The 13616-nt window shown below is 41.1% G+C and overlaps 1 protein-coding gene across 1 annotated transcript in view; it reads right to left on the bottom strand.

Moving 5' to 3' along the window:
* Positions 1 to 1580: 1580 nt before the first annotated feature.
* HEATR4 (HEAT repeat containing 4) overlaps positions 1581 to 13616 on the bottom strand; it is a 35144-nt gene continuing 23108 nt past the window's right edge. Inside the window, exon 16 of the mRNA XM_060004271.1 lies at positions 1581 to 1860. Within this exon, the coding sequence (XP_059860254.1) occupies positions 1702 to 1860 (159 nt within the window). The 3' untranslated portion in view covers positions 1581 to 1701. The remainder of the gene's footprint in view (positions 1861 to 13616) is intronic.

The following is a 13616-nucleotide window of genomic DNA, read 5'->3' as shown; positions in this document are numbered from 1 at the left end:
TTGGAAACACAGGAGGAAAATGGAGATGTCGTGGAGCCCTGCCGAGTTCCATCCTCCAGCTTTTCTCGTGTCCTTCCCCCCACCTGGAAGATCTTCCCTCCTCCCCTCACTCTATCTAAGGCTCGTGCTATCCCTGAGACCCATGACTACTCCAGCGCCCTTCTCCCCTGGACTCCTACAACACATCTTCTGTGTACCCCACAATTCCTACTAGATTAAGCATACTGTCTTTCAAAGGTTCTTATATGTGTGTTTTATAGAACCCTTTGTACACTCCTCAAAGACAAGGGCCATTTCTGCTGCTTCTGCTACATCTCCCAGAGTACCGAAGGCCTAATAGACCCTCTGTTTGGCCTTGCTGACTGACTGAAGGGTTCCGTTCAGGCTTCTTGTTCCTGCCAGTGATGCAGAGAGCACAATAAAGTCCTTTCATTATGAAATGACAAAGTCAAAGATAGAAGGGCTGAGAAAGTACTCACACAGAATTATTTATTGTCTCAAATGTCTCATGGCAGCCAGATCTCAGAATCTTCAGACTTGATAGATGTGGAAATAATTTTGATGTATGTGATGGTGCTTTTTGGATTAGTATTTAACTTGAAGTGTGTAAATTAATAAATAAAAACATGGGTTACATGAGTCAGGAAAAGGGAAGATTTTCTTTTACATACTTAACTGATATCCCCCCAAAGTTCTTTTTTCCCCCATGTTCAATAGCTGCTAGGTGTTCATAGTGGAAATTATTGCTTTTTATATTTCTGATCGTAACAGTGCAACCAGAAGAGAGGATCTGATTAGGGGGAGAAAAATGGAGAGAGAAATTAATATTGGCTTTATTTTAATCACTGAATGTCCCAAAGCTATTTAGGGTGTAAACAGCAATCAATATTTAGGAAAGAAAGCTGGATGAGTTCTGCTACTATGAGTTCTGAATCTTGCCTCTTCCACGGCAATTTTTTGGATATTGTGTGCTCTTACGGGATCCCAGCTTAGGATACAGATACCGTTTGTAACTCTCCCATGATGCCTTAATCTTTTAAGCATCAAGTACATTAAGGAGGCTCATGAGAATTGCTAATCAGCCTTGTGAAACTGCAGCAATGCTTCCTAGGGATCTAAAAGTGTTCACACCCACCCACACAGTACAAGGTGGAAAATATTGTACTAGCTCTGTTTTCTTGTAACAGTCCAGTGACATGGCTTCCTTATTGCCTTCTGGGCTGCAGTTAAAGAACTTGCTCTAAAACAAGACTAGACTTGTAGATAGAAAACATCACTTAAGATTTTCTTTCCTAGATTAATGGGATTCTAGTTTGGGTTTCAAAGGGCTCTTTGTATAGCTTACAAAAGATTCTGGGTCTTTGAATATTTCTATTCTAGTAAAATTTGGAGTTCTGACCTATATTTAATATAGGACTTTTCTGGGTTATGGAAAAATATGGACTGTCACCTAATGTGTTGTCAATTTTCTTTAACCCTCTGTAAATGGTGCACATTAAAGAGCCAGGTTTACTGTTAAACAGATTTTTCTTTATAAACATAATGACAAAGAGATACACAACATCAGTTAAAGAGAAGAATGTGACTAGGTCCACTGCTGCCTGTGTCTTGGAGAAAGAGAAGGGCTCATCCCAGAAATAATTACCTTTCCTTCTAGGGGAAGAGGACACGACCCTGGAAAAAACTTGAGTTTTTACTTAGCTAGAGATCTTGGTTGTCAGATCCAAATGGTCCCATCGCAATTCTTTTTTCCCGGGCAGTGCGTAGATCTTTGACAAGTGATGAATGACCTCTGCTTCTTGTGCTTAGGCCCGGGACTGGACTCTGTGACCAGGGATTTGGTGTGCGGGGCCTCACAGGCTGCAGAGAGATATTAACATGTGAGCGCATGTGCAAAATGTGGTCTCATGTGACAGATCCAAAGAGAAAGCCTCTTCAGCCATGGTTTTATCAGAATAGCTCTGTGAACTACCATAATAAATGAAAGAATAGAATCTATGAGTCCAAGACCTGCCTGTTTTGATTGCAGTCAGCAGCCTAATGTGGAGAATATGCCTGAATTTCCCACCCAAGGCTTGGACCTCCACACGGTGATCTTTGGGGTTAGCCTGTGTTTTCTATGTCTTTATTAATATGTAGTCATAGCAGCAGCTATGGGAATTGTAGTAGCAATGACTAAAGAGCTTTATTCTTCATGTGTGCTAAGGTGGATTCACTCAGGGTGAACAGCCCCTGGGGATATTTTCACCTTATAAACCAAAGTAGTGATGGCCGTAGTTGAGTTTGTACCTAGGTTAAAGCATTCCCAGGAATCTAGGCTGTTCTAATGTTAATCTAGGTTTCTGTATTACTCTATGAAATAGTAAGAGAGTTATCTATCTCATTCCCAAATGTATTCTTAGCTTAGGGCCAAAGTACAAATGGAATTCCATTTACTAAACGTCTAAATATTTAAATGTTATAAATCAAGCTAGTAGGGATTTCCCTGGTGGTCCAGTGGCTAAGACTCCCACCCACTGCAGGGCTCCCGGTTTGATCCCTGGTCAGGGAACTAGATCCCGCATGCTGCAACTAAAAGATCCCGCGTGCCGCAGGATCTTCTAAGACTGGGCGCGGCCAAATAAATAAATAAATATTTTTTAAAAATCAAGCTAACAAACGGTTTTGTTTTGTTTTTTTTTGTGGTACGCGGGCCTCTCACTGTCGTGGCCTCTCCCGTTGCGGAGCATAGGCTCCGGACTCGCAGGCCCAGCGGCCATGGCTCACGGGCCTAGCCGCTCCGCGGCATGTGGGATCTTCCCGGACCAAGGCACTGAACCCGTGTCCCCTGCATCGCAGGCGGACTCTCAACCACTGCACCACCAGGGAAGCCCCAAACTTTTTAAAAATATATATATATATTTATTGACTTGGCCGCACCGCGTCTTAGTTGTGGCATGCGGGATCTATTTCCCTGACCAGGGATCGAACCCGGGCTTCCTGCATTGGGAGCACGGAGTCGTAACCACTGGACCACCAGGGAAGTCCCCAAACTGTCAACTAAAATACATACTATCACCTACATTGACAAAAAGACCAGGTTTGAATTTGGAATTTTTGCAGTCTTTGGAGCTCCTTACCAGAATGTGGTGGTGCAGGAAAACTGCATTATAAATAAATGCACCATGTTTTTCTTTTGTGATAGGATCAAGCAAAATAGAATACATCAGAATTGTGTATTTGCAGGGAGCAAACCTCTAGTGGTACTACAAATGGTAAATCTTTTTAAATTTTAATTTAATTAATTTATTTTTTGGCCATGCTGTGAAGCATGCAGGATCTTAGTTCCCCAACAAGGGATGAAACCTGTGCCTCCTGCAGTGGAAGCATGGAGTCTTAACCCCTGGACCGCCAGGGAAGTCCCTTGTGTATGTATATATCTTCCTCCTTCATTAAATAAATAGGAAAAATTTTATTATGATGTCTAAAGAATTTAATGGGATTATTTCTGATTTTTTATATTGGGTCGGCCAAAAAGTTCATTCGGGTTTTTCCCATAAGATGGTACAAAAACCCGAACGAACTTTTTGGCCAACCCATACTTGACTATTCTTTAATTAATCTCAAAAGCCTAACCCCAAAGTTTGATATATGCCCACTTACATATATGCAGAGAGAACACCATGCCTTGTATAATATTTCTTATTTCACAAATAACTTACAATTTTAGCTACATATTATATTGTATTTTTGCTATTTAAGGAAAAAGAACCAACACATTATTTATTATCTTGTTTTTCATTACTTAAAAAATTGAATAAATCAATTGTGACGGGTCATATCATTTTAACTTTTAATTTGTAAGTCTCACCTGCACATGAATGTTTGTAGCAACTTTATTCATAATCATTAAAAACCAGAATCAACCTTCAGTAGGTGAAATGAAAAACAAAGTGTGGTATATCCATACAATGAAATATTGTTCACAGACAAGAAATAAGCTCTCAAGCCACAAGACTTGGGTGAACCTCCTTGAACATGTATCGCTAAGTGAAACAAGTTAGCCTGAAAAGGCTACATATGTATGATTTTAATTATATGACATTCTAGAAAAGGCAGAACTACAGAGATAATAAGAAGATCACTGATTGTCAGTTGTTTGCGGGGAGGAAGAGAGGATGGAAAAGAGGAAGCACAGAAGATTTATAGTGGGGTTAAACTATTCTGCATGATACTGAAATGGTGGATACATGGCATTATGCATTTGTGAAAACCCGTAGAACTATACAGCACAAGAATGAAACTTAATGAATACAAATTAAAAAGAAAATCATTTAGGAGGTCAGGGAATCCCAGGAAAAACCCAGACTATGACAAGAGAATATAACCATAACCTCAATTTAAATACATATTTTTGTTACAGACAGTGTTATGATGATGAAAAATATTTTCAAGCATAAACATATAGTATATTAGAATAAAATTCTGTCTGGAAGTTATTTCAAAATGGAAATGTAAGCTTAAAAAAAGACATTAAATTTTCAACTTCAAAGAAGAGCTTGTTTATTTTATAATTTTTTTAAATGGATGATGGTAGGTATCGAACTGTTATAGATTTAGTTGGATGTTTAAAGTGATGTGACAGTTTTTTGTGGGGTTTTTTTGCGGTATGCAGGCCTCTCACTGCTGTGGCTTCTCCCGTCGCGGAGCACAGGCTCCGGACGCGCAGGCTCAGCGGCCATGGCTCATGGGTCCAGCCGCTCTGCGGCATGTGGGATCTTCCCGGACCGGGGCATGAACCCGTGTCCCCTGCATCGGCAGGCGGACTCTCAACCACTGCGCCACAAGGGAAGCCTGATGTAACAGTTTTAATTTAAAATATCAATATATATAAATGCTGGACTATGTAGATGTTAGAAATTAGATGCTTTGTGTCTATTTAAACTTAAAAAAAATGTTTGATGCCAATGAAAAAAGGTGAAGAGGTGACGTAGCTTTTCACAATTCTTTTAGAGGGTCCATGAGCAAAAGAGTTGGAAGTTCAACATCCTAGACAGCATCTTACATGATGTTCTGCAGGACTTGGCAGACTTCTGTGAAGGGCCAAATATTAATAGTATATATTTTAGGCTTTGTGGGCCTGATGGCCTGTGTCAAAACTGCTCAGCTCTGCTATTGTAGTATGAGAGTAGCCACAGACAGTTTGTAATGAATGAGTGTGGTTGTATTCCAATAAAATTTATCTGTGGGCACTGAAATTTGAGTTTTGTACACATTTTATTTCAGAAAATATTATTCTTCTTTTGATTTTTTTCAACCATTTAAAAATATGAAAATCATTCTTAGTCCACAGGGTGTGTAAAAACAGAAGTCAGGCCAGATTTGACCTGAGAGTTATAATTTGTTGATCCCTAATTTACAGTAATTTGGTAAAATAGTTTTACAAATTAGTGAGTCAGTAGTCTCAAAGTTAGACTGTAATCTGTCTCACATTTGCCAAAGCAAAGTCCTATATCCTTGAGGTCTTAAGCAAAATTATTCACAAATGTATAAAGTTAAACATGAAAGTTCTTCTATTGCCAATAATGCCATTCCCCAGAGGCAACCTCTGACTTCAAATATTCAACTGTGCAGTCACACACACAAATACAACATATGTGGTTTTAAAGAAACTATATATAAATGTATATGGATTTTTTAAAAAAGGGACAACATATATGTTGTGCTGCAATTTGATTTTTCAGTTTACAATATATTTTCAACATCTTTCCTAGTCATTATTTTTAACAAGAATTCTTGAAACTTAGTCGACATTTGAGTCATTTCCAATTTTGAAATGATAAGCAATGAGCATCTGTATATATCTCTGTCTCTATCTCTCTCTCTATCTCTATATCTATATATGTTTGTACACATGGATGAATATTTCTGTAGGATAGATTCCTAGAAGCAGTATTACTGGATCAAAGATATCCACATTTTTATGTTGATGGGGTCATCCAAAAGTTTATCCTAGGGTTTCTCAACCTTGGTACATTTAGGGCCGGATAATTCTTTGTTGTGGGGCTGTACTGCACATTGCAGGATGTTTAGCAGCATCTCTGGCCTCTACGCATTAGATGCCAGTAGCATCTCCCCTGTTGTGACAATCAAAACTGTCTCTCGATATTGCCAAATGTCCCCTGGAAGGGAGGGGGGGCAAAATCATCTTGGGCTGAGAACCACTACCCTGGACACTTGTTTTTCTTTTTTCTTTAATTTCTTTTTCTCCCTATCCCCCTTTCAACAACTTATCATGTTATCCTTCCTTTAAAAAGGAAAAGTGCTTAAAGGAATTTGTGACTTAGCGTATATCACCCCTCTGTTATGGGATAAATTGTGTCTCCCAAAATTCATGTGTTGAAGTTCTAACCCCCAGTACCTCAGAATGTGACTGTATTTGAAGATAGGGTCTTTAAAGAGGTTATTAAGTTAAAATGAGATTGTAAAAATGGACCCTAATCTAATATGACTGATGTTCTTATAAAAAGGAGAAATTTTAACACAGAATTGTACAGAGGGAAGACCATATAAAGATTGGGAGAAGGCAGTCATCCACAAGCTAAGGAGAGAGGCCCCAGAAAACAGCCCTGCCAACACCTTGATCTTGGACTTCTAGCCTCCAGAAATTGTTTTCTGAAAATAAACTTCTGTTGTTAAAGTCAGCCAGTCTGTGGTACTTTGTTATGGCAGCCCTGGCAAATTATTACACCTTCCCATTGTATTTGAATTTTAAATAAAGAATGAATGAAAAAGGCAATGACTTATCCAAAGGTATAACTATCTAACAATGGGATTTGGTGGGGGAGATAACTTTTCTGAGAGGATTCAGATCATTCTATGTAGATTTAAACATGGGATTGGCTCTATTCAACCTCTTTTCTACAGCAGCTTCTCTGATGAACAATTAGTAACTTCTGTAATCTCAATGTCAAATTTCTTTCATTAAACAAAGATAATATCAATTCAAAAAAATAAGAGCAAGGCAAGCAATGATTAGAGATCAGAAGAAATGAAATGAATTAGGGAGAGTGAAGTTTGTTGTTTAAAAAAACACTATATATGTTTTTCTTTTTGGCCGTGCCCCACAGCTTGCGGGTTCTGAGTTCCCCAACCAGGGATGGAACCCTTGCCCCTGCAGTGGAAGCACAGAGTCCTAACCACTGGACTGCTAGGGAATTCCAAAAAAAACACTATATTTTTAATTGCACAAATGATATGTACAATGGAGAAAACCCAGACCAGGCAAATATGCAAAGAAGAAGAAAATAAAAATCACCTGGAATCCCACCATCCAAAGACGATCACTGTTAAATATTGTGGCATAAAGACTCCCAAACTTTTTTCAGTAGTACGTATATATGGATGGATGTATAGATAGATAGAAATACACATACATATCGACACACACATATATATCTCCCAAATGGGATCCTACCATAATACTTATTTTGTCTGCTTTTTTTCTTATTCAATGATATATTGAGAACATTATTCCATGTCAGTAAATATATTTCTTTTTCTTTTTCTTTCTTTTTTTTGGCTGTGTTGGGTCTTCGTTGCTGTGCACGGGCTTTCTCTAGTTGCAGTGAGGAGCAGGGGCTACTCTTCGATGCGGTGCGCAGGCTTCTCCTTGCGGTGGCTTCTCTTGTTGTGGAGCACGGGCTCTAGGTGCGCTGGCTCAGTAGTTGTGGCGCTCGGGCTTAGTTGCCCTGTGGCATGTGGGATCTTCCTGGATAAGGGATCGAACCTGTGTCCCCTGCATTGGCAGGCGGATTCTTAACCACTGCGCTGCCAGGGAAGTCCCAGTAAATATATTTCTGAAAATGGTTATTAATAGCTGCTTTTGTTGAACTAAGTAGAGCCACAGGAAAATGATGAAATTAAAAGTAAGTCAGTCTCCAAAAGGTGTCTCCCAGTCACAAGGGAAACTAGAAGACAGATAGCAACAACATTCTTTACTTGAGGAAATCACAAAATGTTGAAGAAAGAAAAGGATGAGGTCACAGGAAAGACTAAGAGGAGGAGATATTGTACAGGATGTGGAAAAGACAAATTTACAGCTCTCGTCTAGCTAAGCCCAGTGTTTCCCAGCTTTGCCAGCAGAGAAGCATAGCTCATCCCCCCAGTTCACTACAGGATGTGTCCACTGTCTATTGAAAACCGCTCCCTTTGAAAAAGCAATGAAACCTCCCAGTGCCATCCTTGACCTGCCCTCTGCAATATTTCCCTGGGGAATCTGATATCAGGGTCTGGCCAGCATACACAGCCTGTATGTCAATTAGGAAGAGGGCTCCCCCTCTGCTGGCCCTTCCTCCAGACACTGCAGCCCTAGAGTAGGGCACAGGACTTTCGAGGATAACATCGGTTGGTTTCAGACCCTACTCTGGCCCTTGGCCAGGTAACTTTGCGCAGAGCGATACCTCACACGATGGCCTTGTCTGAAACGGTCCCACTCACCCATTTAAACTTCCACAGGGCACAGGCAAAAATAGTCTTAATCTTCCCATCCCATGCTGTCATCCTGGCCAATTCAAGAACTTCTCTGACTCCCCCACTCCTAGTTTCTCTGAACTAGGCCAGAGGCACAAAAGCCATCATACAGGTCCTTGCTCCATAATAATAAATTATAGCTACAATTTTTTAAGTGTTTAGATCTGTACCAGATCCTGTGCTAAGTGCCTTGCATGCATTATTTTATGCTCACAATAAAACATTATTTTCTCCATACATCTATGAAGAAGTATGTTCAATGACTACTCCTACTTTACAGATGAGAGTACCGAGATCTGAGAGAGTAACTTGACTGAGCTAATGCCACAGATAATGAGTAGCAGGGACTCAATTCTGGTTGGTCTGCTTCCCACAAACATTTCCTGTGCATCTTCTCTGTGAAGAGCAGTGTGCTAAAAGCAAGAGAAAGAGGCATAAGGAAGTCCTTTGCTCGAAGGAGTTTACAGTTTAGGAAGTTTAAGAAGGAATCTGATATATGATACACCAATACATGCACAATGTGCTAAAGCAATGTGAAAGGGCCAAAGTTCTCCTGTGACTAGGGAGATGGGAGAGCCTTTGGGGAGGAGATGGAATGTGAAATGGGCTTTAATAAGGGTACTTATTTTTATTTAAGATTTTTTTGATGTGGACCTTTTTTTTTTTTTTTTTCCTCCGTACGCGGGCCTCTCACTGTTGTGGCCTCTCCCGTTGCAGAGCACAGGCTCTGGACGCACAGGCTCAGCGGCCATGGCTCATGGGCCCAGCCGCTCTGCGGCATGTGGGATCTTCCCGGACTGGGGCACGAACCCGTGTCCCCTGCATCGGCAGGCGGACTCTCAAGCACTGCGCCACCAGGGAAGCCCCATTTTTTTTTTTTAATCACAAACATTTATTACTTTCCCCAAAGCAGTTTGAAAAACATTTGGGAGGCAATGTAGAAGGCCCACTAGGTAGAATTAAAAGGCTTCTTTCTTTCCTTTTTTTTTTTGAAATATAGTTGATTTAAAAGGTTGTGCTAGTTTCTGGCGTACAGCAAAGTGATTCTGATATATACATATTCTTTTTCAGATTCTTTTCCATTATAGGTTATCACAGGTATTGAATATAATTCCCTGTGCTAAACAGTAGGACTTTGGTGTTTATCTATTTTATATACAGTAATGTGTATATTAATCTTTTTTTTTTTTTTTTTTTTGCAGTATGCAGGCCTCTCACCGTTGTAGCCTCTCCCGTTGCGGAGCACAGGCTCCAGACGCCCAGGCTCAGCGGCCATGGCTCACGGGCCCAGCCGCTCCACGGCATGTGGGATCCTCCCAGACCGGGGCATGAACCCACGTCCCCCGCACCGGCAGGCAGACCCCCAACCACTACGCCACCAGGGAAGCCCCTGTATATTAATCTTAATCTTAATCTCAAGATCCTAATTTATCCCTCTTCTCCCCTTTCCCCTTTGGTAACCATGTTTGTTTTCTATGTCTGTGAGTCTATTTCTGTTTTGTAAATAAGTTCCTTTGTATCATTTTTTTTAGATTCCACATAAAAGTGATATATGATCTTTGTCTGACTTACTTCACTTAGTATGATAATCTCTAGGTCCATCCATGTTGCTCCAAATGGCATAATTTCATTCTTTTTTATGGTATATATATATATATACACCACATATTCTTTATCCATTCGTTTTTGGACACTTAGGTTGCTTCCATGTCTTGGCTATTGTAAATAGTGCTGCTATGAACATTGGGGTGAATGTGTCTTTTCGAAATAGAGTTTTTGTCTTTTCTGGACATATGCCCAGGAGTGGGATTCCTGGATCATATGGTAGCTCCATTTTTAGTTTTTTAAGGACCCTCCATACTGTTCTCCATAGTGGCTGCACCAACTTATAGTCCCTCCTACAGTGTAGGAGGGTTCCCTTTTCTCCACACCCTCTCCAGCATTTATTATTCGTAGACTTTTTGATGATGGCCATTCTGACTGGTGTGAGGTGATACCTCATTGCAGTTTTGATTTGCATTTCTCTAATAATTAGTGATGTTGAACACCTGTTCATGTGCCTTTTGGCCATCTGTATGTCTTCTTTGGAGAAATATCTATTTAGGTATTCTGCCCATTTTTTTTTAAAGATTTATTTATTTTTATTTATTTATTTTGGCTGCGCTGGGTCTTAGCTGCAGCACACGGGATCTTCGTTGCAGCATGTAGGATCTTTTAGTTGCAGCATGTGGACTTCTTAGTTGTGGCATGCATGTGGGATCTAGTTCCCCGACCAGAGATCGAACCCAGGCCCCCTGCATTGGAGTGCTGAGTCTTACCCACTGGATGACTAAGGAAGTCCCTCTGCCCATTTTTTGATTGGGTTTTTTGTTTTTCTAATATTTAGCTGTATAAGCTGTTTGTATATTTTGGAAATTAAGCCCTTGTTGGTCACATTACAAATATTTTCTCTCATTACGTAGGTTGTCTTTTTGTTTTGTTTATGGTCTCCTTTGCTGTGCAAAAGCTTATACGTTTGATGAGGTCAAAAGGCTTCTTTCTTGAACTGAAGTTTCTCTCCTATTCTTGATCAAGTCTCTTGTTCTGAGTTCCAGAGAATATGGCAGGGGAAACCAGCAACATTGTTTCTCATCAAGGCCCAGTATAAACCCACATGTTGAGCTGCCTGTAGAGTCTGCAATTTCTTTTTTTTTTTTCTCTTAATCATTATTAGAGTATAGTTGCTTTACAGTGTTGTGTTAGTTTTTACTGCACAGCAAAGTGAATCACCTATATGTATACATATATCCCCTCTTTTTTGGATTTCCTTCCACTTTAGGTCACCACAGAGCATTGAGTAGAGTTCCCTGTGCTATACAGTAGGTTCTCATTAGTTACCTAATTTATACATAGTATCAATAGTGTATATATGTCAATCCCAATCTCCCAGTTCATCCCAACCCCCCCCATTGCCCCCTTGGTATCCATAGGTTTGTTCTCTATGCCTGTGTCTCTATTTCTGCTTTGTAAACAAGATCGTCTATACCAATTTTTTCAGATTCCACATATATGTGTTAATATACGATATTTGAGTGTTCCCTGGGAAGGCAAAATTGCCCCCACTTGAGGACCACTGTAATAGACCATGTGAGAAATTAAAAGTGTAGATGTGACACCTGGGTAGGGGTAAAATCGAAATGCTTTCTCAAGGGTTTGGATAGGAATGTGAGGAAGAAGATTGAGAGATCAAACAGAAACACAGAAAAGGCCCTAGAGGCCATGTAGTCTAACCTGCTCATAATTGCTTGCAAGGTTGTAAACTCTTTGGGAGGAAGTTTGGTAAAACCTATAATAATCACAAAAATTATCTTGCCCTATAATAATCACAAAAATTAAATTGACCCAGCAATTCCATTCCTGGTAATCTATCATAAATGTTTCAAATGAAGACAAGTAATCTTTATGTATAAAGCAACAATAGTTACATGGGGACAGTGACCATGTTCTCAACAATTGCACCCTCATGCCTACCACAGTGCCTGTTAATGAGAGGCCCAGATTTAAGAAGTCGATTTAAGGTTCAGAGGAGGTGAGTTTGAAGATTCTGGAGAGAGAAGTTGTAGCTAATAAAACAAAATCCCAGGGTGGGTGTGAAGGGCAGTTATCAAGAATACAGAATGGCCCCGGGGGCTTACCTGGTGGCGCAGTGGTTGAGAGTCCGCCTGCTGTTGCAGGGGACACGGGTTCGTGCCCCTGTCCAGGAGGATCCCACGTTCCGCGGAGTGGCTGGGCCCGTGAGCCATGGCCGCTGAGCCTGCGCGTCCGGAGCCTGTGCTCCGCAACGGAAGGGGCCACAACAGTGAGAGGCCCTCTTACCGCAAAAAAAAAAAAAAAAAAAAAAAGAATGGCCCCGATTCCCCTGAGGAGGCGCAGGTCGGCCCCCTCCCCACCCCTGCCGCCCGAGTGAACTGGATTGACGAGGGACCAAAGTTCCCCTGGACCAAGACGCTGCGCGCAGCTCTTCCTAAACAGCATGGGCAGCTTGGAGAGAACACGTGGGACTCAGAGTTGGTCTCCCGCAGCAGCTCGGGGACACAGAACATTTTTTGGATGGACGCTCAACTGCCACCAAAAACAGTGAGGATATCGCTCACCTCTGCATCTCCGGTGTCTAGAAGAGCGCCTGGCATATGGTCACCTCTCAAGACCTTCTGAAGTAGGATAACACTAGACGTGGACTCTAAAAAGAATCGTAGGCAGCCTGTATATATAGTGACGCTCCTCTGAGTCACTTTGACTGGAGAAACTTGGGTCACTTGGTTAAGCACAAGCCAATCATTGTGGCCAGGCCTTCCACAGTCTGGGAGCATTCACTGTGTTCTGCAGCACTTCCGGAGACCAAGTGAAGTCCCAGCACAGGATGAGGAAGTTCTTCAAAGGAAATTCAGTGTCTTTCGTCGCGGGGGCGGGGGTGGATGGCCGGGATGCATGCTGGGCAGGTAGAGTCAGCATATGTTCACTGAATATGGAATTATTAAGTCAGAAAATATTCCTTTCCAGTTTAATTAAGAAGTAGCCTTGGAGATGAACTTCAAGTTTGAGCTGGATTAAACTAGCAAAGATGAAGGGAAGAAAAAGGAAAGTGTGCATTTCCTTGCAGGTTGATCGTGTCCTCTGAAACGTGTCCCATGAAGGCAGGTGATAGTCTGTTTCGTTGTCTTGTCTATGATTGTTACTCCGATGCCATCGCAATGTCTGTCACCTACTAGTCAGTAAACATTTGTTAAATTAAAAAAATAAAATAAAAAAAAAGAATAAAAGTAGAAAAGTCTGTAGCTTCATTTTCAGAGAGAGAGCAATGACTGAAAATTTGTAATGGAGAGGGGAGGAAGGGAAGTTAGGCGGAGGAATTTAGGGCTTCAATCAGTCTGTAAAGAGACCCAGGTGGATCGAAATTTGAACCTAGAACTTTGCCTGAGGGCATTCCTTGAAACCAAGAATTGTGCGCTTTCTCATGCAAAGCTGCTGGGGAACGTGTTTTTCAGAAACGGGGACCTCCCGAGGAACACTGCAATTTGCAGACACTAGAAGGAAAAAGTTCAGTAGCTAACTTTCTTTCTCCTGGA

This window comes from Delphinus delphis, chromosome 2 (genome assembly GCF_949987515.2).
Source record: "Delphinus delphis chromosome 2, mDelDel1.2, whole genome shotgun sequence".
Taxonomy (NCBI): Eukaryota; Metazoa; Chordata; class Mammalia; order Artiodactyla; family Delphinidae; genus Delphinus; species Delphinus delphis.
The sequence above is the reverse complement of the archived record's forward strand: the minus strand, read 5'-3'. Positions and strand labels throughout refer to the sequence as shown.